The following is a 26,105-nucleotide window of genomic DNA, read 5'->3' on the forward strand; positions in this document are numbered from 1 at the left end:
TTCCCTTCTTCACTTCATCCTCACATCCGTCCCGCAGTAAAATCGGAAACCTTCAAAAGCCCCTCCTCTCTCACTCTCTCTCTCTCCCTCTCTGAAATCGATTTCAAGAGAGATTTCGCTCTCTCTCTTGGTCGATCAAGCGATCGATTGCAGGTAATTTCTTTGATTTTTTTCTTCAGCTCAATCCGATTTTTCTCGTTTCAGATCCAAAACCCTAAATTTCTCATTTTCCCTTTTATAATTTCAGTTTTTTTCCCGCCAACATACCATATGTGTAGACTGACTATCTAGTCCGTGCAAAAGGTGGGCCGCATCATGATTATTACCGGATTAAAAAATCAGGCGGATCCATCCATCGAGCAGAACACAACATCCAAATCAACGGACAGCCAATGGTATGGCTTAATGTACTGGTGTGGCCCACCCAATGAGTGGATTTACCCGATTTTCATTTCAGGTACTCATCATGGTGTGGCCCACCTTCTGACAGATGGGATATTCTGCACGTCTGACAGGCGGGCGGGAACAAAATGTATGTATTAGAACTCGTGATACAACTGCTGTATCTGATCATTTCTCTTGTACACATATCTTCCCTATCTGATACATACACGCCGTTTTTTCTAGCCTTGTGCTGTTCTAACACTGAAACTAGGGTAGACTTCAAAAGAACAGATTGTGTAAATGTATATCTCCTAATTTTTGCCACTAATCTCAGCATTGAATTGAATTAGAAATTTCCACTTTGAGATTTTTTTTTTTTCTTTTGTTTTTGAAAAAAGTACAGTCTGAATTGCGGATGTTTTTACTCGGTCCAGGATTCTGCATGTATGGGGCCCATTCTTCAGGGAGATGGACTGTTCTGCCTGTGTGGCCCACCATGGATGTGCGATGCTGTGTTAACCTCCTCAGTCGGTCTATCCTCGCCATCTGTCTATTTGCCTGCAAATGATCATTTAGAGAGGAATTTTAGCAAATGGGTGATGCCTGATGGCAAAACATCCACTGACAGGATGGCTGGGATTGTTTGATGGAGGATATTTTTCGGTCCAGCCACTATCCGTGGTGGGTCCATGAAATGAATGATCTGGATCTCTACATTATGGGCTGCACCTGTGCAGAATGCTTCACCCAAATGAAAATTTCGGCAACTTGCCTGAGCATTATATGACCCTGTTTTTTGGTTGAATTGTCATTTGCCACACGAAGGACCGTGGGTTTTCTCATTTTTCTCCATCACTTAATTTTTTGTTTTGTTTTTTTTTTCCCTCTACATATTTGCAGAATCCTGCTTCAAATTTGCAAATTTTGCCAAAACAAGTTATTCCATGGATATGGAGTTGGATGGTTCGAGATATGAAGATGGCGAGGTTGCTAGTCTTGAGAATGGTTCTCCAGGCGAGGTATATAAAGAAGAGAAAATGGATGATTTAGAAGAGAAAGGAGTCGACATGGAGAACGATCATAAGCATGATAATGGTGGCAGCTCAGTTACTAAAGACAAAGAGAAGTCAAGGGAGTCGGGAAAGCACAGGAGCAAGGATAGAAAGAAGGGGAGACGAGAAGAGAAGGATCACAAAAGCAAAGATAGAGAAAGATCGAAAGAAAGGAACAGGACCCATGATGCATCAAAGGAAAAGGGGGATAAAGAGCAAGAATTGAGGGACAAAGATCGCATATCAAGTAGGGAAAGAAGGAAGGAAGAGACAGAGGTACATAATAAGGACAAGGAAAGGAGTAGGGATAAGACTCGGGAGAAAGACCACGACCGGGATAAATATAAAGATAAGGATCGTGAAAGGGATAAAGACCGTGAGAGGGAGCACGAGAGGGGGAAGGATAGAGGGAAGGAGCGGGACAGGGATAGAGAGTTGGAGAAGGAGCGTTCTTTGGAGTGGGAGTTTGAGCGTGGTAAGGAGCGGGCAAGAGATAGGGATAAAGACTACGAGAGGAATAAAGGGCGGGAGAGGGATCGTGAGAAGTCAGATAAAGAGTGGGAGAGGGAGAGGGGGAAGGAGAAAGACCGTGAGAGGGAGAAGGATAAGGACAGGGAAAGAGAGAAGGAGCGTGATAGGGGTAATGAGAGGGAAAGGGAGAAGGAGAAAGGTAAAGATCGGGATAGGGAGAGGGAGAAGGAAAGGGATAAAGATTGGGATAGGTTGGAACGGGAAAAAGGTAAGGAGAAAACTAAGGAGAAGGAGAAAGAGAAGGATAGAGATAAGAATTGGGAAAAAGATCGAGATAAAGAGAGGAGTAAAGATAGAGAAAGGGATAAAGTGAGTGGGAGGAACCAAGATGAGGGTTATGGGAAGGAGGTGGTAAGGGGCAAGGAAAGAGAAAAGGATGAGAAGCTAAAAGTTGATTACGGGGACAATAGAGACATCGCAGAGCAAGGGAAGGGAATTCAAAACAACGAGGTTGACACCCATGATAGAGGTGGTACCAAGGATCAAAAACTAAAGACTGAGCGGGCATTTGATGGGTCACACTCATCAACCTCAGAGCTTCAAGGCCGCATAACAAAGTGAGTAAACATCCCTTTTTAGTTAACATTTTATACAATTCATGCAGTAAAAAATGTTATGATCTTTAAGATATTGCCACATTTTAGCTTTGTAAATTCTTCAGGGGTTCTTCAATATTACAATCTGCATGCTTGGAGCTTTTTTTTTTTTTTGAAAGATATGCTTGGAGCTATCTTGCATACTTGGGATTTGAAAATCTCAACAGCACATATTCGTTGACTCATGATGATTTTTTCCTTTACTTATGGATATCTACTTGGATATGGGTCGTAGCTTTGGTTGGTTTCAACAACAGCTATGTGCTTGGGATTTATATCCATCTTGCCACTTTACCTTACCTTGAGTAACAACATACAATCATGAAACATCGCCATTTCATTTTACCTTGAGTAAAATTTGGTTATTTATTGATCCAATTCTACTTTGAATTTGGAGTTGAATATAGAATTGTTGGGTTTTGGAAGTAAAACGTCAACCCAATGTTACCTAAATCACCAACTCCCGAACATTTTCCATCCCGTAATAGGTGGCCCAATTTATGGGTCATTTGTGATCCAAATTGCTATTTTTACCGACCTGAACATTGTCTTATATGCCTAGTGTTGGTTCAGTTGTAATTTAAATTTATATTTAGAATGTAGAGATATGGGTTCTATAATTTTTTTTGAAGAGCACTGTAATTTTATTGAAGAACTGCTGTGACAACAATCACAACAGAAAGAATACAAGTTATACAACCCCAGTTACAAGTTACAACTTAAGCAAAGACAAAATATTACAAAAGAATACAACCCCAATTACAAGTTACAACTTAAGCAAAGACAAAATATTACAATCTTTGACAATCTTTGCCCCAGAGGCCCACTCTACAATATCTCTACAAGACTTCCAAAAAACCTCCTCCACAGACCTTTGCTATTATCGAAGCATCTTCTATTTCTTTCCTTCCAAATGTTCCACAAAATTGCTAGCAATACCATGTGCCATATGATTAGCTCATCCTTTCCAAGATATACATCATGCCAATCCCAAAAGAGGTTGCTAGCTGAAGAAGGCATTACCCATGCTACTTCAAATAGAGACAAACACTGACCAAACCTGCCTTGCAAACGGACAATGCATGAACAGGTGATCAATTGATTCCACATCATTCATACACATAAGGCAAATATTGGGGAGAATCATTGAATGTTTTTGAAGAATATCTATGGTTGATACTCTTTTTTCTCCCTACCAACCATGCAAAAACCGCCACCTTAGGAGCACCATAGAACCAGAACCCATGAGAAAAGACCTGACAAGGAGAAGATAATGAACTGCAAATCATCATATAAAAGGTTCAAACCAAGAATTTGCCTGAAAGAGATGCAGTCCAAACCGGAGTGTCCGAGAGAGATGGGGAAAGATGAATATAACGCAATCGCTCCAACAATTTGGCATACTCATCCGCCGCCTCATCAGATAAATCCCTTCTACAAGGAGGGCACCAAACCCTATTAACTCCAAGAGAGGAGAAGCAACTAGCTGCCAGCATATTTTTAGAAGGGGCCAACCTTGACAACAATGGGAACTCACTTTTCAGCGATCTGTCCCCACACCAAGGATCCTCCTAAAAGCGGATGCGAGTTCCATCTCCACTAGAGAACATCTAACCTCGCTTGAAGGAAGGACCGATGGAGGCAATCACTTTCCATATACCCGTAGCTCAATAGGGGGATGATCTCTTCGTCCCTCACTCCCCCAGTTGAACGCCATACTTTGAATCTATTGCCTCCCTCCAAAGCCGACCATCTTTCAGACAAAACCTCCAAAGCCACCTTCCTAACAATGCCACGTTCATGGATTCTAGAATCTGAAAACCCACTCGCCTTCATTAATTGGTTTGCATACTTCATCCCACTTGAGCAGATGAAACTTATGCCCTTGAACTCGCACCTTAGTTTCTCCAGTTTGTCCAAGACAGATTTTAGACACTTGAAGAGGGACATAACATAGAGAGGAAGATTGGATAATATAGCTTTGATAAGTGTGGTACGCCCTCCAAGCGATAGATGACAAATCTTCCATTTAGAGAGGTCCTTTTAAATCTTTCCATAACCTTGTCCCACAGATGTTTCGTTGGTTTTCCCAAGCATAACGAAAGATCCAAATATGATGAAACAAACCCACTATGCAACCGAATACTGTAGCAATTCCAGAAACTTCGTCCATGGAGAGGCTTATACCCAAACATCTCACTCTTTGTAACATTTACCGTAAGCCCTGAAACCTCCTCAAAACATCCTACTATTTTCCTCAAGTTGTCCACCGTATAAGATTCAACGTCTCAAAATAAGAGTGTTATCCGCAAATTGCAAATGGGAGATGCATTCCCCTAGAGAAAAACCTTTGAATCCCAAAATAATACCATTTTTTTGCCCTTTTGCTAGCATTCTACTTAGAGCTCCCGCCATCACCACGAACAAGAAGAGAGAACGGATTCCCTTACCCAAGGCCTGTAGAAGCTTTGAAAAAGTCTTGAGGCGAGCCATTAACCAAAATGGAGGAGGAAGCCGATGACACTCAGGCCATCATCCATTTAATCCACTTGCTGCCACATCCCAACCCATGGAGCATTTAATCAAGAAATTCCCCATTGACATGGTCATGTACCTTTTCAATATCTAGTTTACAAACCACTCCGCTCTTGCCTTTCTTATGTCCGAAGTCTAGGCATCCAAGTGCAACGAGCACTATCCAAAATTTGTCCATCTACTGCCAAAAGCCCCTTGATTTTCGGAAATCACACCTACCAGAACCTTCTTGAATCTAGAATCTAGATGCTAGAAATTTGGTCAATATCTTATAAGGACCGCCTATTAAACAGATAGGCCGAAAGTCAACAAGACTCTTCGCACCTTATTTTTAGGAATGAAGACTATGAATGATGGCCCCATCCCCGCAAGAACCTTATCTTTTACAAAGAACTCTTGAATGAAGTCCACCACATCCTTCTTGAGATCCTCCCAAAAAACTTGAAAAAAAGCCATAAGATAACCATCTGGGCATACAGCTTTGTCTCTACCCAAAGAGCTAATTGCAACTTTGATTTCTTCTTCAAAGATTGGCTTCTTTGGGGACTCCCTATCTGATGGCTTGATACTAGCAAAGGGAAGATTTGTATAGCGTTGGTCTTCTCCCACTCTCACTAGAAATCATATTTGAGTAGAAGTGCACAATATCCGAGCAAACCTGTTCCTTTTTTTCTACCTGAACGAACTCACTCCACCACTAGACTGCCATTACAATTGTTTTTTGCCCCTGCACTAGCGATGCCATGAAAGAAATGAATAATCTTGTCACCTTCCTTTTTTTTTTTTTGAAAGATGAAGAGATTCATTAAAAAAGAGGGGAGGCTGCTGAGAAAGCAAGCCTCCAAATTACATGCCCAAAAAAAAGAAGTAAGGGCCTGAAAGATCCTTAACATGGAGAGCCCATTCTATGATGAGCCGCTTAGCTGAAGACGCCACAGATCCTACCGAATTGGAGAGATTTCTAAAGCATCTGTTGTTTCTTTCCCCCCAAACAGACCACCACACTGCCAGGATCACCATTCTCCAGATAGTAGTTTTCGTCTTACCCAAATGAGTTCCGTGCCACGCTAGCAAGAATAGATCTGTCATTGCCGGGAAGCACCAACTTATATTAAAACTGTTCATGAACTCAGCCCAAATGGAGTGAACAAACTAACAGTGAAGCATAAGATGATCGACGGTCTCTTCCGAACGCATACGGCATAAACATATATTGGGGAGGATCATACCTTTCTTCATGAGGTTGTCTATGGTCAGAATTTTCTTTTTTTCCTACCAGCCAGCCAACCAAATATGATGATTTTCGGAGGGGCAACATACTTCCAAAGAAAAGAGTGATTGGAATTAGGCGCAGATTCTTGCTTATGCAGCTGAATGTATAGGGAGTGGACTGAGAAAAGGGACGACTTTTCTGGTTTCCAATAAATTTCATCTTCTGAGGTTGAGGGAGATGAGGAGTAGAGACATTCCAATAGGCCTGTATAGTCCGGAACCTCCCAATCTTCTAAATTTCTTCTGCAATTCACATTCCAGACAACCTTACCTCCAGCAAAATGAAAGAAATCAGCAACAAACCCTGTTCTTGATGTCGCGATCTGGTAGGAGAGAGGGAATCTAAGTTTTAATTGTTGATCTCCTATCCAGACATCGTCCCAAAGGCGAATTTTTTCACCATTACCGAGGATGAGGCCTATGTTAGGCAAAACGTCCTTTTTCGTTCTTGTCACCTTCCTTTAACCATAAATCTTTTGACTTTCGCCTCTATTTAATTTCTTCCTCTTTCAAAATACCAAATACTTTGATGCAAGCAAAACTCGCTTAGTCTTGTCTTCCTCAGATAAGGCTTTTGCCTCCTCTTTGATTTCTAACTCATGAATTGCACTAAGCATGTTTTTGGCTGCCTCATGTCTTTTACCAAGAAAATCTTTTTTCCATGCCCTTGAGAAGTTTAAGCTTTTGTGACAATCAAAATGCAACCGAACATTCCATCCTAAAGGAGGTCCACCAAACTTCAACACAATCCGAAAAGCCTTCCACTTCTAGCCACATCAATTCAAAATGAAAAGGTTTGGGCCCCAACTAACATCGTCTACTTCTAATAAGATCAGACTATGATCGGATATGGGCCCAGGAAGACCACGCACATAAACCTTCGGAAATCTGTCCACCCAATCGGCACTAAGCAGAAAGTAAAAATCTAGCCAAACAGCTTCGTTAATAATAACATTCATTACTTAATATACAAATTACATATCAATTCCCTGTCCTTAGTTCAGATTGTAGGCTGCCACTCGCTTGCATGAAGCCGAAATCACTAGTAATCGCCGGTCAGCCAGACAATGTGAATTCCTTCCTGGGCCTTGTGCACAGTGCTTGTGTTTCTTCAACTGGACCTTTGACTTTAATAGATAGTCATAATCGTTTTTAAGCAAGCAATGCCTTTGAAGCTAGCAAGCGATGACTTCAAACCTACTACTACAACGTGCTAGTGCGCGCATACGTTTTGAAGCTTGAGCTGTCTCAATTTCACTACAGGATTTGCGAATGAATATTGGGGGTGGGCCACCTTGAATGGCGTAAGCCGCATGCGGGGAGACCTGCATGTATGGTTTTTAGGGGGATATGGCTGAAAGACCGGCTAACGCCCACTCGACTAGAGGGACTGAGAAATTAATAGAGTACAAAGGTTTCTTCAAGCTTTACCTTATTCTGATAGTTCAAAGGGCAATCACAAAGTCATTGAATGAAGTCGTCCGTTTCTTTCGGTGGTAGCCGATATGTATCCATGTAGTTGTTGCGCCCGCCCACTGAGCAGAAGGTTTGACAATAAAGCAATATTGTGTATCTTCAGTGTATATCACAGCGGCACACATTATCCCAATGTTTTAATAGTGGTAGCATGATGCGTAGCGCTCAACCCTCTATAGCATGTAGCGTAAATACGTAGTGTGTAGCATAAGCTACACGATACTTCTATTTTTAAATTTAAAAATAGGACAAATATAATAAGTAGTGGAAAAAAGGAAAAAAAAAATAAAAAAATGCCTAAAAGATGATTCATTTTATCAATTATAAGCATGTTCAAACAAGTTGTTATTATCATTTATCAAAAGCTAATCCACATATATAAACCAAATCAAATAATTATCACATAAACAACTTTCTAAGCAAACCAATTTCATTAATAATGTCTAACTGAAACCACAAGTCACAATTATGAAAAGATATAAAAATCCCATTACGACCCCGTAACGTGTAACGGTTGCCACCTTTACCTTTACATAACGGCTTTTACGGCACACCATTTACCATTAATCATGGCGCTATGCTGCCTTGTTCTCTTTATATATATATATATGTAGAGAGAGAGAGAGAGAGAGAGAGAGAGAGAGAGAGAGAGAGAGAAGTGCGCACCTTTGCACACGTGTCATGGGCGCAGAATCTGAACGGTCTGTGTGATGTGGCACCCCTTGAAACCCTATGGAGTCAGCTTTCAGCTCGATACAAAACTCTGGTGGGCCATTGCAAAAGGAAACAATTTCCTCCCTTGATTTTGCATTTATCTTTGCTATGGCCCACCAGAGTTTTGTATCGGGCTGAAAGTTGGGCCCATAGGGTTTCAAGGGGTGCTGCATCACGTGGACTGTTCAGATTCTGTGCCATGACACGTGTGCAAAGGTGTGCATGTAAGAAGCTGCGCAGGTGAGCATTCCTCTATATATATTATTGAATGCTTTTCCTTCTGACATGGGTTATTGTCCTACAGAATGAAAGAAGAAAGATTGAAGAAAAAGACTGAAGGAGTTTCTGAGGTTTTAGCATGGGTTAGTAAGAGTAGGAAGCTTGAGGAAAAAATAAATGCTGAAAAGGAAAAAGCTTTGCATCTATCAAAGGCTTTTGAGGAGCAGGTTCGTATGTGTATCTTTCATGCATCTTCTCACTCTTATTTTCTTTGTATAAGGTGTATGCTTATGCATTGTGAATTTGACTTCACCAGGATAAGGTTGATCAGGGAGACAGTGAAGATGAGGAGGGGCCTCAGCACACAGGAAGTACTGTTTCTCACCTGCTATTATGTCATACCAATAGAATTTGGGGTCCTGCTAAGCCCACACACACCTCAGACAGTGCTGAACATGCGAATCTGGCATGTTGTATGCGACATCCGAGCTCGGCATCAGGTTAACCCTATATTGTAGATGACACGATCAAAGTAGGCTTATCCATCATAAGGTAGGCCACATGTGTTTGTTGACTCTGGGTCTGTGTTAAACATTTTGAGCTATCAATTCTTTTGTAGATGTGTGGTCTACCTGATGTTGATAAGCCTGATTTTGGCCAGGTCGGATACACATTAGCTTCCGCTTGATTCAGGGATGTTAGCCCTTAGAGGTGGGTACGGGCTTACCATGGGGATGGAATTTTGATTCATGCTTTATAAGTGTTGTTTGACTTTTAACACTCAGATTTATTTGCAAATATGAAGAAGAATGATTTATCATGCACTTTAGTTATTGTCGCTGACTCAGTTTGGGTATAGCTTGATCTTACAATTTTCCTTACTAAAAAAAGCAGAGGATCTTGCGGGGGTTAAAGTTCTTCATGGGCTTGATAAGGTACTTCAGGGTGGAGCAGTTGTTCTGACCCTCAAAGATCAGAATATACTTGCTGATGGTGACATCAACGAAGGTAGGTGGTTATTTTCTTGAGAATATAGTGAGTATCTTTGTGTGGTTTCCAGATTTGCCTAAATTGAAAATGCATTCTATACCACAGAGATTGACGTGCTTGAAAATGTGGAGATTGGCGAGCAGAAGCAGAGAGATGGCGCTTACAGTGCTGCAAAGAAGAAAACGGGGATATACACGGACAAGTAAGAGCGACTTACTTTTGATAAATGGAAAATATAATTGGATAACTTCCTCAAAGTCCACTATCTTACTAATTTTATCCTTGATCTTAATGATTTTAGGTTTAATGATGATCCTGGTTCTCAAAAGAGAATGCTTCCACAGTATGATGATCCCATGGAGGATGAGGTTAATTTTCTTCTCTTGAATATGCAAACATGCTTCTGACAAAAAATAGAAAAAGTAAACATGTTAACTTGTAACATTTTCTGATTGTTACTTGCGTTTTTTTTCTTCCAGGGGGTAACACTGGATGAAAGTGGACAATTTACTGGAAAAGCAGAAAAGAAGCTAGAAGAGGTTCCTGTCTATTTAAATCCTTCCCCATTTAATAATTTATGCATTCCCTTTCAAGGTTTAAAGTATCGCCCGAAACTGGTACACATCGCTCAATATGTACCAGTATTGTCCATGAATGGTACGGCTGTATCGGCCCTAGACAGCTGATACAGGGTGATATGATTCCGTATCGGTGGTGAGTGATACGATATGCCAAAACCAATTTTTAATCCTTGCTCCCTTTGGTCATCTGACATGTCAATAGGTTTTGCTTTCTTTCATAAGATTGCGATATCTCAAAAATGTGAAAAAACTATCCAACATGGTTGTCACATTCAGGGATTGTTTTTTGAATCCTTTATCATTGGCAAATAATGTGCGTCATGTTTGCCATAACAATGTTTCTTCACCATTCTTTGTTCCCATTGGACTTCCTACTGCTAGTTGTGGGATTCTTCTACTAAGCTGCTGTTCTCACTTTGAACTAATGTTGCTGCTCCCAGTTTCCAGATTTTTTTCACATTCTAGTATTTTGAAGCAGGCTGTTATATGAGTCCCCATTGTCACACCCAAATCTCCCCTCTTTGCCCTCACACTTTATGCAACTAGGCTTCTACTTGCTCATTTAATGAAATCAGGGCCCTTGACTCTAGGCTAAACATTTCATTCACCCATATTAGATGAGAAGCGAGTTGTATTGCTGCTGTTTTGGCAATAGAGGGCGTTAGCCACCTAGCTCTTGGTAATGGGAGTTTGGGATTGCATTCTCCCTTGTTTAGCACCTTTCGCGCAACAAAGTTTTCATTACCTTTCTTTTTTAAAAAAGCTACTTGAGCTGACTGCCAAATCTAGATCGTAATATGCAAAGTTTTTTTTTTTCATGAATAGCAATTTTAGCAACACGTAAAAAAGAACAGAACAAACGATGCATGTGGCCATCATTCAACTAAGAAACACAACACAGCAATACAAAAGAAAGAAAGCAGGACATTGCCCTGACCCCTGAACCTCATGAACTGAGCTTATTTCTTTTGTCATTGATGATGAAACTTGCCCTTAGCACCTCTCCTTTACTCATATCGCCGGCCTTCTCATTTGCTTCATGAAGAAAATGGTAGAAGAATAAGCTTGGAAATGTACAAGGCCTTTCGCTTTAATCGTGTTTCTTAACTACCCAACATATAATCTAGATAGCCCTATTCGACATGGTCAAACGCTTTTCCTATGTCCAACTTACAGACCAAGCCTCCAAATCCTTCTATGTGACGGGAATTAATGCATGCATGAGCTAATAGAGCGCAATTGAGAATTTGCCTATTAGCCAGAAAGGCCCCTTGAGCTTCCAAAATAACATTAGAGCATCGATTAAATCTGGAAGCTAAAATTTCACTAGGATTTTATAGGGGGGCACCTAGGAGGTTAATAGAATGAAAATCCTTGAGGTCTGAAGCTCTGTCAACCTTAGGAATCAGGGCAATGAAGGAAGCCCCCATGGCTAAGGAAATCTTATTAGAAGAGAAAAAAATTTGAGAGAAAATCTGCCACATTGTTTTTCAAATCATCCAAGAACTGCTGAAAGTGAGCCAAAGGAATCTGTCAGGACCAGGGGACTATTCTCTGTCGAGGGAGAAGGCTGCTGCTTTAATTTCTTCCTTAGAAAAAGGAGCTTCGAGAGCCATAGCTTCCTCGAGAGGGATTTGGAGGAAATCTAGATTAGTATGTGGTCACTTACCCGGTGCCGGTCTTCTAAGTCCTTCCCAGGACTGAAAATAGATTCCAAGATGCTGAGAAGACACAATAAACTATCTCAAAATCTTTAAGATTACAATGGAATTGGACATCCCAAACAATTTTACTACCAACATGCCGGAAGCATTGCACCACAACCACGCAATGTTTGTAGTATTGAGACTATTGGCTGATATTATTGATATCACACTCCAGGGATACAAAACATCCCTGGAGTGTAACTGGGAAAAAAAATCCCGCGTAGCGTTTGATATATTGCAATGTATCGGCGATCAATATCACAAGTTTTCTCTTTACAAAATTTCTTGGTATCGACGATACTTGTCGATATCGACATATATCGTCGATACATTCTAGGAACTGCAAGGGAACTTCCCAAAGGCCCCCGAAATTTGATTTTTTCCACATGACCGCTTGAGGAAGTCTGCATCCTCTACCGACAACTGACTGGATAGCAAGTTGTCTAGCCTGGGTCTCTCCCATCTTTTGGCCGTTAACAAATTCTTGAAATGTTGGACAATACAACTATAGACTTGGTCTTTGTCATCTATTCTGCTTCCATCCACCATTATGTTGCTAATCTTTTCCTTGCTCGGGCAGTAGCAATATTGTGAAAAAACTTCGTATTTTTGTCCTCCTCCAATTGAGTAGCTCTCAATCAATCTTGATTTAATCTCCTCCTCCTTAAGGTGACTTGTGTATTCCTGAGAGAGTTTCAACCTCATAGCTCTTTCTACCGACAATTCCTCGCTATCCCCTTTGATTCAATGGCCTGAATCCTCTTGAGAATGTTTTCAACATCAGCCTCTGATTCCCTAGCACCTCCCTCTTCCAAACATTGATTTTCCCCCTCAATAGTTTAAGTTTCTGGCTTAGCTCGAATCTTGCAAAACCAGTTACGTTGAATGATTCCCACCACTGTCTCACTAGTTTAGAGAAACCTTCCACCTCTAACAAGCTCAAACCTAAATGGATGAGGGCCTCAATTCTCCTCTTCCACTTCCAAAAGAATTGGGTACTGGTCGGACATTGGTTTTGGAACACCCCATTGAGACAAGAGCGGGAACTTCTCCACCCATTCAGTCGGTAATAAGAATCTGTCGATCGTAGATTTAGTATGACAACCCTTTACTGCCCATTCGACCAAGTAAATTTATGCCCTCCAAAGGGATATCTACCATTTTATGACTATTCACCCACTTTGAGAACTCTCTCGTGCTCCTAGTTATATGCCCTCAATTCAATTTTCAAACGCGAATCTATTCACATTAAAATTACCCCCCCAACCCCCAATGGACCACTGAATCCTCGACCTAGCACACGCTAAACTGAGCTCACTCCACAGCAAGTGCCTTTGCAATGCCTGATTTGGCCTGTAAACAGCTGTCAACATCCACCTGAAACCCGACGCAATATCCTGAAAAATGACCGAGATAGATTTTCATTAAACTAATAACAAATTACGTTAATATCATATCAGTAGTATGGGATTTTTTGGTCGTACTTGCCAACTTCTCAATTTTATTCAGAGAGAAGCAATAATATGAGAATTATACCAATAGACAATAATAAACGATATATTGAGGTTCCCATTCTCCTCCCCCCCCATGTGCCTGTCATGGGAAATCTATAGACAGTGATCATAATGGTGTCCTTGTTACGCAGGTGGAAACCTCAAATATGGAAGTTCCTGTCGAATCTGTGGTAGAAGCCATTCTGCATATTATTTTAAGTTGCATGCATGTCTTGAGTGGCTAGCCTCATGTAAGTTTGAAATACTTGTAGTAGCGCCTTGGATTGTTGCATAAGACTGTGTTTAGCAATTTTTTTATCCTTTTATTTTCCCTCATACAAATTACACATTTGTTGCAGCTCCGTAAAAGGTTACAGGGTGCTTCCACGAGCACACATTTTGAAGACCTCACCTCTTCTGGAAAGACCTCATTGGATTACTACACCCATGAAGAAATGCTTCAATTTAAAAAGCCCAAAAAGAAGAAATCCCTGCGGAAGAAAGAGAAGCTGGATTTGGATGCTCTCGAAGCAGAAGCCATCTCTGCTGGATTGGGTGTAGGGGATCTTGGTTCTAGGAATGAAGGGAAGAGACAGACTGCCAAAGAGGAACAAGAGAAAGCTGATGCTGAAATGAGGAGTAGTGCATATGAGGCAGCGTATGCGAAAGCAGAGGAGGCATCAAAAGCGCTCCGTCATGAGCAGACTCTCACCATCAAAGATGAGGAAGATGACAACCTTGTTTTTGGAGATGTAGACGACGATCTATACAGGTCAGTGGAAAAGGCTAGAAAATTAGCGCTTAAGAGGCAGGATGAGACAGCAGCTTCTGTTCCTCAGGCAGTTGCGCTTTTAGCTATTGCTGACAATGAAACAGAAGAAAGCCAGAACCTCGTGTCTGGAGACCCACAAGAAAAGAGGCTTGTCTTCACCGAGATGGAAGAATTCGTGTCAAAAATAAAGCTTGATGAAGGTAATCCTTCTTTCTCTTTCTTTCTTTTTCTTCTTCTTCTTCTTCTTCTTCTTCTTCTTCTTTTTTTTTTTTCTTTTTCTTTTGGCTGTATGGTTTGTTAATGCCACATGCTTATAAATCTTTGCCCCTATTGCCATGCAGAACATCCTACCTGTCCATTAGTTGGGCTGCACCATGTAGATGCCTTGGCCCAATATTGGGCTGGTCTAGCCAAGAGTTGGGCCACAATGAGCAAATTAAGCAGATGGCTAAGAAAAGCTTGGGTGATTTCTTCTTAGCTGCCCATTAATCTTGTACATTGTGGCCCATCTGACCAGTAGTGGCCTGGTTCTTCCACCAGGGCACACACATGGTGGTTCACACATGGACTAGCTCGGATCTGGCGTAATGGTACCACGTTTGGCATGTGTGGGTAATGTGATCATGCTTGTCGAATTAGCAAAGCCCTTTTTTCTTATGGAGATTTTGCATTTTTACATGCTCTAGAGACTGGTACCTTGTATCAATTGGGAATGGAGGGAGCATTTGTGCAATATAGTGATGTTTGAGAATAGTTTGTTTTATCAGATTCCCTTATTTGTCATTTGTTTTATTGTATTCCTGCGTTCAGTTTACAAACTTTTTGTTCCCTATCTCAGATGTCCATAAGCCTGAAACTGAAAATGTTTTTGAGGAGGAAGATGATGCACCGAAATCCTTTGACCAGGAGAAAGATGAAGGTGGTGGTTGGATGGAGGTAAATGAAACTGCTGATGATGAATTGCCTGTTAATGAGGAGAAAGAGGACCTAGTTCCAGATACCACTATCCATGAGCCTGCAGTTGGGAAAGGATTATCAGGTGCACTTCAGCTGCTTAAAGAGAGAGGAACACTCAAGGAGACTGTAGATTGGGGTGGCAGAAACATGGACAAGAAGAAGAGCAAACTTGTTGGTATTTATGAAAACGATGGGCAGAAGGAGATTCGAATTGAGAGAACAGATGAGTTTGGTCGGATTGTAAGTTCTCTTTCAAAGAATTATTTTGCTAATAATCAGGAGTATTATTTAGATAATAATTCTTGTTTTTTGTTTTCCCAAACACTAAGAGAACATTTGGATGCACTACCAAATTGAATTGGTGGTGTTAGTTGCATACAGTTGGAAAAAAATTGCTTGATTTTCCCATTAAAATACTGTCCACATTCAACTTGCACCATCCAACCGGATGGGGGACCCATCTAGCCAACTTAACTGCTGGTTTGTTGCCTTGATTAATAACATCATATCAATTATTTAGCAAGTTTGAGGTTGAGAGTTGAGTCTCCCTTAGATCTTCATCGTTTTGGCCCATTCAATAAGAGAAAATTTGATTTTCTCAATTCCTTATTTCTGAAGGACAGGTTGTTTGAATTTCTTATGTTCCTTTCCTTCGATATACCCCACATGATCATGCGAGGGAGCAATTTCCACAAGATTTGGCTGCGCCATTTAAATGTAGCAACTTTCAAGCTTTTGAAGAGATCTTCCATGCTCTTGACACCTCTTAGGTTATACCAAAAAGGTGGAAGAAGGTGTGCCAATTACTTAGGGCCATCTTGCCATGGAGGAATAGGTGATTGGCACTCCTCATCATTTCTACTTTTCTACACAAGATGCAAATATTTGGGAGAGCCTAGTTCTTTAAGTTGTCTAGAGAAAGAATTTTGTTCGCCGATGCTGTTTGGCAAAATGCTTCAACTTAGGATGTACTAAGGAATCTTACGCACAATCCATGATAGGTGGGTTCTTCAGGCAAATAGCCTTGAAGAACTTAATCAAGGAGAATGCTCCACTAGAAGGGGACCCTAGATATGTTTTTATGGCTCGTTTAGAGAGCACACCCCGTCAAGCATTTCCAATAATTCTTCAACTAGTTGGATCTCATGATCCCGTAGGCTCCTTTCTGAATTCCATACCAATTTACCCCCCAAGAGTTTATAATGCTCCTTGATCTTTGTAAGTTTTGGGGAAAGTATAATCTGGGAAACTTTTGAGCGGCTTAGATGATTGTTCGTACTCGGTAATTTACTAATTTTTTAATAACAATAGGATGAATTCTATTTTTTATTTTATTTTTGAGCAAGCAAGGACTCTCCCACCCATTTGTCCTCCCAAAGCCTGAAAATTTCCCAATGGCCTACTAAGAACTGCACGCAATGGAGGGCTGGACTGACACCATTTCAGACCACCAAATTTAGAGATATCCTTCCACATGTGGGAACCCTTAGTTACCTCTAATGGAGCTGTCTGACACCCAACCTTCTGCTGTAGTTTCTTATTTGTGAGCTATACACATGCATGTGCACACACACAGGAAAAAGGTACTAGGAGGTCGGCCTCATGCGAGCTTCCCATGAGGTTGAGCTCTATGGGTGCCAACGTGGTGTGCGTCAGACATCCACACCATCGATCAGATTTCACCCATCCATGGGCCTAAAAATCAGGGCAATCCATGACTTAGGTGGGCCACACCATGGATAACAGTTGAGAATAGATGCCCACCCATTGAACCCTTCCTGATTGTTTATAGGGCTCACTGAGATATGGTTCAGATATCCAGCCATCCGTTGTGTGACCCACTTGGGTGAGGGGACACCAAATTTTAGGCCATCCCAAAACTCAGGTGGGTGGTTCAGATATCCTGATTGTTTATAGGACACTTTTATCTTTTTTTTTTTTGTATGCATCCTATTTCATCAGTCAATAGGAAGTGATGAAAGGGGTTAAATTTGTTTGCAGCTCATCTAACCTTTGTTTGATTTATCAGATGACCCCAAAGGAGGCGTTTCGGATGATTTCTCATAAATTTCATGGCAAGGGTCCAGGAAAAATGAAGCTAGAAAAGCGTATGAAACAATATCATGAAGAGTTGAAGTTGAAGCAGATGAAGGCTTCTGACACACCATCACAATCAATGGAGAGAATGCGGGAAGCACAGGCTCGGCTAAAAACTCCTTATCTTGTGCTCAGTGGACATGTTAAACCAGGGTACGTTTTATCTGTTATACTTTGTCAGTGCCTTTTTTTCCCCTCCTAGGTCTATCTCTGAATTTTGGGTGATGATAGTAAGGAAAACTTTTTATAGAAAAAAAGGAAGAAGAAAAAAAACTAAACGAAGGCAAGTTTCCAATACAAAGTGGAATTCTCCTACACCTTTGGCAAGCTCCATTTCCTTCCTTTTTATTGAACAATAATGACTTACTGAACAAAGAGACACAGAATAAGAAAGCAGTACAAAGCGCACAAGAAGATTCAAAATAAGGGGTTGATGATGAGAAATCATTAACCACCTAAAATCTAGACTCTGCTCCCAAATGTCCTTCAAGTTCTTTTTTTATTGCAACAGGCAAATGATTTTAAACACAGCCCAAGCTGACACTTCCCTAAGAGCCTTTGGAAATGCCCTCTTCTGATGACTCACCTTTGTTACTGAACATCCTATTATTACTTTCCTTCCAAATTGGCCACATTGCCACTAGCAAAGCTTATCACCACATAGCTCTGCCCTTTGTATCGAGTCTCCACCATTTCCATGCTTCAAGAAATGCCTTGATCATCCCTGGCTTTGCCCAAGCCAAACGCAAAAAGATCTAGGGACCTCCATCAGAACCATCATTTAATCACAATGCATAAACAACCCATGGATTCCACACTTCACAAACAAAATTGTGTATATTTTTTCATGATCATCTAGTAATCATTTGCCTGCTCTTGCCTACTCCTTGGATGATTTATTGTTAGAGCCTTATCCTTCTCAACTAGCCAGCCGAAAGTAATCACCCTTTGGGAACCTTGCTGTGAGAATACATGCTATAGGGACTACTGTCCTCCTACCTCACATAACGATGTACAAAATGACTTCAATAAGAATCACCCCAACCTCTGGATATTCCTCTTTCAGCTGTCTCCTTCTCCTAAGGCTGGAATCATCCAATTGGGGGTTCCGTAAGGTTTAAGAATTCTCTTAATTTGTGTGGGAGGAAGGAGGATGGTAGTCCATACGGAAAATTGTGGATTCCAACCATAATTCTGCAGTTTGCTTTAGAGTATTATTTTTCATGGAAAACCTTGGATAAGGAAACCATAATGACAATGCGCGATCAAGTTGAAGGTTTTTTTTTTTTTTTGGGGTGGGGTGGGGGGAGGGGGAGGGATAGCATTAGGAGAAATATCGGTTTCCAACCGTCCACACCACCTGACCTCCTAAGGGCATGTGTTGTTGAGAAACTATAGTTTTCTTTTTCTTTTCATGGGAACCACACTGTACAGTAGACACCAAAGTGTTGGTTTAGAGGTCTATTGCTACACTAGTAGTCCTCTCAAAAGCTTGTTCACTATGTTAGTGCGCTAATTTATGCACCTTATTTGTCAACTACGTGAGTCCTTGTGTCATGTAGTCGGTTGAGCCCTTGGAAGTTAAAGACCAAAGGCACAAGTGAAGGTGGAGTATCAAGGAGCAAAGAACAGGTAAACGCGGTGCCTTGGTGACCCTAACCCTTGACCCAAAACAACCTAAACCTCTTGATGATTTGAAACCTATCAAGTACACATTTTTTGGATAATTTCTTAAGCCACATGAGCCTAAATTGACCATCATTAGATTGGCTTTAGAGGTCTTATGTTGTTGAAAAACTGCACCATTTCAGCAACCTTTGGTCCCATCGAACCCACCTTCGGTTCGACAAAAAATGGCTAAAATAGCATAGCGATCTGGGACAAAAATCCAGTTAATTTGGCTGCAACCAAGTGATGTCTTCGGTCCCACCGAAGACCTCTTTGATGCGACGACCAAAAGTGCCAAAGTCTGTCCAACTGCTTTCCTGTCTTAATTTTTGGTTCAACTGAACCTCAATTTGGTCCGACCGAACATGCATTCTGAAGACTAGCCGTTATAGATCTGTTGGAGCCATTTTCATATAAATCTAACAACTTGGCATTTTAGAGACCCTAGTGCACCCCAAGCTCTACCAAACCTCCTAGGCTCTATCCCAATAAGATTCATGCTATTTTCTTTGTGATTCTTCACTCTAATGTGCATTCCAAGCTCCTCTACAAGAAGACCATGATCTCAAGCCCTTTCTAAAGTTTAGACACCATCCTTCTTGGCAAATCTAAGTGTCTATCAACCTCTAAAGTGTCTATCAAGTAGAATCCCTTAGGCATTGAAACTTCCCATTAGTTACTGGAGATTCTACCCAACTTCCCATCACCTTGGTCACCTCAAAGGAGCACTACATGAAAGATGTTTGATCTTGGAGTTGAAGCCTTGGCAAAGCATCAACATCATGGTCGGGGGAGCAAATGAGAGCTGATTGAAGCACGGGAGAGCATCAATCAAGCAACTCGAGAAGGCACTACAAAAGGAGCCCAATTCGACAAGTAAGTTGTCATGTGTAGGAGTTCGTATGCACTCATTTCTTGTATAGGATGGAGTGTAAGAGTTTGAATTGTCAAACTCGACTAGGATCTTGTATATGACCTTGTCTCTTGTGTAGGGTCTAAATCCAGGTTCTCGTGTATGACCTTAGCTCTTATGTAGGGCCAAAATCAAAGTCCTTGTATAGACCACCGGATACGGGTGCGTACATGTTAGTCGTCTTGGGAGCCTCTGGCGGGAGTAAACGTAAGTCTTTGAATTAGGACTGAGGTTGTTAGTTAACCTAAGGGAAATCAACTAAAGTCTCTTGCAAGAGCCTCCAGCGGGAGAGCACGTCATTAGGTTCTTGTATAGGACCGAGGTTTATAGCAAGCTTATAGAAAACCACGGAAAGTCTCTTGCGAGAGCCAGTCCTTGTGTAAGATTGTAAAGGTTAGAGGTGAACCTGATTTAAAACTGATGTAAAACCTCTGATAGTGAAATTCGGTACATTCGTGGGTTGAGTGCGTCCGCCGAGAATGGAGTAGGAAAATTGAACCACTATACATGCTTGTGTTTGAGATTATTATTTGAGCACCTGTTTGATTATGCTTATGTGATTGAATGTTTAATTATATGTATGCATGATTAGATGAATGCTAGGAGTTGATAGTTTGCACATCCCACACACACATGTACACTATCATGTTTATATACTAGTTGCTTAATTGCCACATCTTTTATAGTCTATGTGATTGGACCCTTTATTGGCTTGGAAGCCTTAGAGTTAAATTTCATTACTTAGTTTAACTTATGTATTAGTTTAAGCAGGCGGTTAGGTTTAAAAGACGTAAATTTTAATTAGTCCTAATCACCCCCCCCCCCCCCCTCTTTCAGGACATAACCTTCATTCCGTAGCTCCGCCAAGCTTCCGTGCATAGCCCATGGCCCACACCATCATGCGAATTTTCATTCCACCCATCACCAATGCAAAAGGCTACTTCTTAGTGAAGTGCTTTTCAGAGCACGACTCCCCATATGCCTAACACCCATTTGTGAGACAAGATTCGACTTTAAAATGTATTCAAATGAAATGGTCTCCTCGGAAATTTTCAGAATGATCAAAATGCTATCGGTATGTGATTTTTTTAAACAGACACATGTAGAACTGCTATCTTGATGTTGTAAGTATCGCCAGATATCGGCAAGTCCCCTTTCGTAGAAATGCACTGTAGTCCACGATAACATTGCGATTCCTACAAAAATCATCATCATCATCATCATCTAAGCCTCATCCCAACTAATTGCGGTCGGCTACATGAATCTTGTTTGGCCATTCCGTTCTATCAAGGGCCATAACTTCAGGTAGGCCATAGGTCATCAAGTCTTTTCTTCTATCTCATCAAGTCTTCTCTTACTACCTCTACCCATGTCCTTCTAGGCCTTCCCCTTGCCCTCTTAGAGCCTTCAACTTGTACCAACTCATCCTTCTAACCAGCGCAGTTGTTGGTCTCCATTGCACACAACCAAACCATCTAAGGGGCTGTTTGATATGCGGTAATCCATGGGAAAACGAAGGAATTTGTAATCATTATTTCCCAAGGGGCTATTGAGGAATGGGTTCCAAGATATTCCATTTTAACTGGGATGTTTTAATTACTCAAGATTTTTGACATCAAAACACGATTTTGGTGGAGAAATCATGATCTTAGAGTGGATCACATTCTGGATATAATTGCATCACTTCTCAATGACAGCGCATGACTCTGTCCCTAAACAATGGAAAAATACCATGCATTGTTCTTTCTTTTTTAAATAATCTTTTGAGTTGCAAGTGTTTGATGTCGTGTTCTTTAACATTGGCTAATGTTTCACCAAGAATTCCATCATTTTTCCTAATGTTTCCCAATGTTTCCCTCAGCCACTAATATATTTATTAGTATCTGCGTTATTATTGGCAATATTTATACATGTTTCCATATCCCAAGGGTGCGATGCATGTAATGATAATGATACATAAAACTTGGTCCGCCATCCATATTTTCGTTATAAGATACCATCCTTGTAATTGTATGATTGTTTTTCAGAAAGCACTGAATTTATATGAATCATGTTATTACCAATATCTCCATCGATATTTGTGGATTATACGTCTGGATGTACTTTAAGTGGTGGTTTCAGGCTTTGTGTGCACTGAAACTTGTTTCTAATTGGTTTAGAAGATGTGGGCCTGTCAACAGCAGCTTGGAAATTGGGTAGTTCTCTAATGGTGCCCTTTTTGCAAAACCTGAATGTTATGAGAGTGACAGAATTTTCTTCAACTCATTCACATATCATTCTTGTTTTGCTTGGGTGCCGCTATACAGCTCGTTCCCCAAACCATGAAAAAAAGATATACAGTATACCTTGTTTGAAATGGTCCCTAATATTTGCAAGGCATTTCTGGAATTTCTTTAAGAAGCCCTGTGTTTATTATGTAAGCTTTTTCTCTCTGACATCCTATTGCCAAGATGGACTTGTACAACTCACCTTTAGTACGCATCCAATTTCAAATTTCAGGCAAACCAGTGATCCAAGAAGCGGTTTTGCTACTGTTGAGAAAGATCATCCTGGAAGCTTGACGCCCATGCTTGGTGACAGGAAGGTTAGTTACATCTCTCTCTCTCTCTCTCTCTCTCTCTCTCTCTCTCTCTCTCTCTCTAATATCTACACACATCCCAAAGAGATTGCACCATTGACTACAGTACAGGTAATTAATTACATTTGCACACATGGACACTCCAATTATCAACATGGACTGTCCATGTCAACTTGGTGTGTGTCACCTTCAAGAAAACATCACACTGTGGCTACATTGCAACTAATTGCATTTGGAACCCTTAAAAAAAGCATTTGGAAACAGTGACAATCCAATCATCAATTTAGACTGTCCATGTCACCTTGTGTGTCACCTTCAGCAAGGTAACACCTTACAGTTGGCTAGAGTGCAATTACTTGTATTTGGAGGCATGAACAGTCCAACCATCAATCTGGACAATCTGTGTCACCTCAAACAAGAAAATGGTTTCTTGCTGGGTGTCAGCAGCCTAAATCCAAAGATTTAACCTCAGTTGTGGAGTATGGGCTGGTTTGTCTTTGGTGGAAACTAACGAGTTGCATGGACATTCATCCAGGAATTTACATATTCTTTTGTAATTTTTATTTAGCGATGGTTGTTCATCAGTGGTAGCGCTTCACAATTCTTTGTAGGAAATCCTCAGAATCAGGGAATCATTAAATTATCTAAATTTAATTCCTTACAAAAATACTAAAACAGATTCTCTCTAGGGTTGGAACCTGTGGTACATGGTACCATGCTTTGGTATTAATTCGATAGCCACCATCACTCTGATCAAACATGGGAATGATGGGATGGTTATACCCGTGGGGCCCACCTAAATCTTATGCTTGCAGGTCAACCTAAAAGTGCCATCATAGTAATGCCAAGTGATGGGGCGGTTAAAAAGGGCCCCTTTCATAACCATGATGCAGCTGTTGTGGGACCAAAAAATCTGGTGGCCTGGCAATAACATTATGATAAGGAAAATTTTGGATGCAACCCTATACTTTCCATGTAATGCAGTAAGGGCCATTTGGGAGCGTGAATTAGTGTGAATCGATAGTAATTGGTGTGTTTGGGAGGAGTGTATTTGATGTGAACTTGAATCCAATTCACATCAAATACACCAAAAGGCACTTTTTTGAAATCAAAACAAAACCACGTGATTCCATTTCACATGGATTCCAATTACCGCTGATTACCATCAATTCGCAAGTCACAGTCATCTACCTCATTCTCTCTCTTCCAAATGCAGGCTGCCAAACACAATTTGGCGATTCCAATTACTGGATTGCCGGAATCTAGTGGATTCTGATTACAAGCTCCCAAACACAACCAGTTATTCCAATTCACTTGGATTCCATTTTAATTGCCAATGCATATAAATGCATATAAAATACAAGCTACCAAATGACCCCTAATACACCCACACTATTAATTAAAAATGTAAGCCTCCTTTATTGAAGTGCTACTGCCATACACTTTGTCAACAAGTCATGCTAATCTCCCAAGCTTGAGACCAAAAAAACCCTTCTCTTATTTCCCGCTGCAAGAGGACACTGGGGGGGCCAGATGAACCTGACTATTGTAGAGTTGTCTCCTTATGGTACACATGTCGTAGTGGCATACCAATCAAGACTGACCACGTGTTGGGCCCCACTATGGATGGCAAGTGGTTCAAGATAAACATGGGGCAGTTGATCCTAGCCGTCTGAACAGTGGCCTAGAAAGCACCAGTGAATAAAAATCATTAATGATTGACAATAAGTAACAGAAAGTGTAAAAAAGTAATGGCGATCATCTGCCTAGTATGACTTAAAAAAAAAAACATATGCCATTCATAATGATGCCAGAAAGATGGACCAGCCTGGTTGATACATGTCCATGTGTGCTATAGGGAGATTGCTCAACCATGTTTCATTTCATCTGTCTCTGCCATATTATCTTCCTTTCCATGAATTTGCTACCTTAACTCCCATGTGCTGTTATTGGGTTATGTAGGGATTATATCTGTTGGATATGGAACGATGTTTCAATGATCTAAACCATTTATATGATGGGCCTCACTGGGTATGGGCAACACTGAAAATAGAAAGAAAGAAAGGGAAAAAAAACAGATTTGGATATTTTAATCCTTTCTCATTTAACTATTTTCCTCTGAAGTGGGACCATGGTGGGCAATTAATCAAAAGTTTAAGATCTTCCAATCTCGTAGATTCTCTAGGCGACCAGTATCAGCTATGTATCTAGTTAGATGAACAGCTTGGATAACTAAACCATGACCAGGATCTAACTTCTATGGTCCCTATGCATCTTTCCAAACTTGAGGCATATTGTACCAAACCTCAGAAACCTTTCCTATGATGGTGGCATCTCTACTCTAGCAAGGCTGTCAAAGCCCATGGGATGTACAATGTAGCTGAGCTGGAGATACATGCCACTAGGCATGCCAGATATGGCAGACATGAGGGTGATCCAAGCCATCTATTTGGAGGGTCCTACAACATAGATAATCACTCCCAAAATCATGTCAATCCATTTATTAGGAGCGCAACTTTTTATGGTTGAAAAACAGCTGCGTAAGTTTTCTTAGCCTTTCACCTTTTCTAACGTGCAGCCCACCTTATGTCTTATGAGATGAATGGTTCTGATTTTGTGGCTAAAATTATCTACATGATGGGACTCACCCGATGGATGGGTTGGATATCCTGCTTGTCTTTTGTCCCTGGCACATCTGTTGGCACTTATATGAGCTACTTTCCATGTGGCCATGTAGAAGATTTGAATGTGATCCAGACCGGTTATCTGTCCCACCATCGATAGGCCAATGACCCAAAATTCACGTTGGTTGGTTACACGATTGCAACCTCCTGATTGGAGGATTTTGTACAGTTAAAGTGGAACATTGGTCATATCTAATCATCTGTCCATCATTTCCTCAAATTTAGTTGTTATGATGGTCGGAACAAGACGATTTGGATTGTGGCCCTTGCACTGGCCGTGGTCTGGATCTCTTACATGGCTGATGGGCAGTCATGTGCAATCAGCAATCCTCCACTTTTCTGACCTCTGCATCTATAACATCCAAGCTTCTTTTTTTCATCTTTTGAATTTAAATAGCAATTGCAATATAATGTCTGTTTTCCAGTATCCAAGGTTCAATCACTGAACCTGTCTCCATCTTTCAGGTAGAACATTTCTTGGGTCTCAAACGCAAGGCCGAGCTGGGTGACATGGGCCCTCCGAAGAAGCCGAAGACCTGAATGCTACGCAGGGAAGGCTGTTATGCTTGGGATTCCAAAAATGTTGCGTTGAGACTATTTTAACCGGGCAAAAACTTCATGATCAGAACCCAAGGAATCACTGACATCGGGATCGGTTTTCCGTTTTTGCTTACTGGTGTGGTAGTTTCTTGTATGGTTTGGCCGGTGCATTTGTGCGTTCTTCCCCCTTAAATTTTTTTTCCTGTAAAGTTATAATGTGTTTCCAGGCTCTTTGATTAGATAATGCAAAAAATCAAAGGTCAAGTCTTATTTGAACAGATTCTCTTACAATCCCTCATGAAGAAATTACTAAGCATATGTGAGCCTTCCCAAGGATATTAGTTGCA

General features: G+C 41.0%; 1 protein-coding gene across 2 annotated transcripts; it reads left to right on the forward strand.

The window, feature by feature from the left end:
* Positions 1-26,105, forward strand: LOC131220801 (SART-1 family protein DOT2). Of its 2 annotated transcripts, XM_058215648.1 has the most exons (14): positions 68-153; positions 248-532; positions 1,285-2,524; positions 8,865-9,006; positions 9,096-9,150; positions 9,674-9,787; positions 9,875-9,971; positions 10,071-10,137; positions 10,249-10,308; positions 13,909-14,521; positions 15,160-15,518; positions 17,308-17,528; positions 22,456-22,540; positions 25,684-26,105. In XM_058215648.1, the coding sequence occupies exons 3-14, from the start codon at positions 1,329-1,331 to the stop codon at positions 25,756-25,758; spliced, it is 3,084 nt and encodes a 1,027-aa protein (XP_058071631.1). In that variant the 5' UTR covers positions 68-153; positions 248-532; positions 1,285-1,328; the 3' UTR covers positions 25,759-26,105. The 2 variants fall into 2 exon arrangements, with proteins under 2 accessions (XP_058071630.1, XP_058071631.1); XM_058215647.1 differs by lacking the exon at positions 248-532 and having other exon boundaries at positions 1-153.

This window comes from Magnolia sinica, chromosome 12, assembly GCF_029962835.1.
Source record: "Magnolia sinica isolate HGM2019 chromosome 12, MsV1, whole genome shotgun sequence".
Lineage (NCBI taxonomy): Eukaryota > Viridiplantae > Streptophyta > Magnoliopsida > Magnoliales > Magnoliaceae > Magnolia > Magnolia sinica.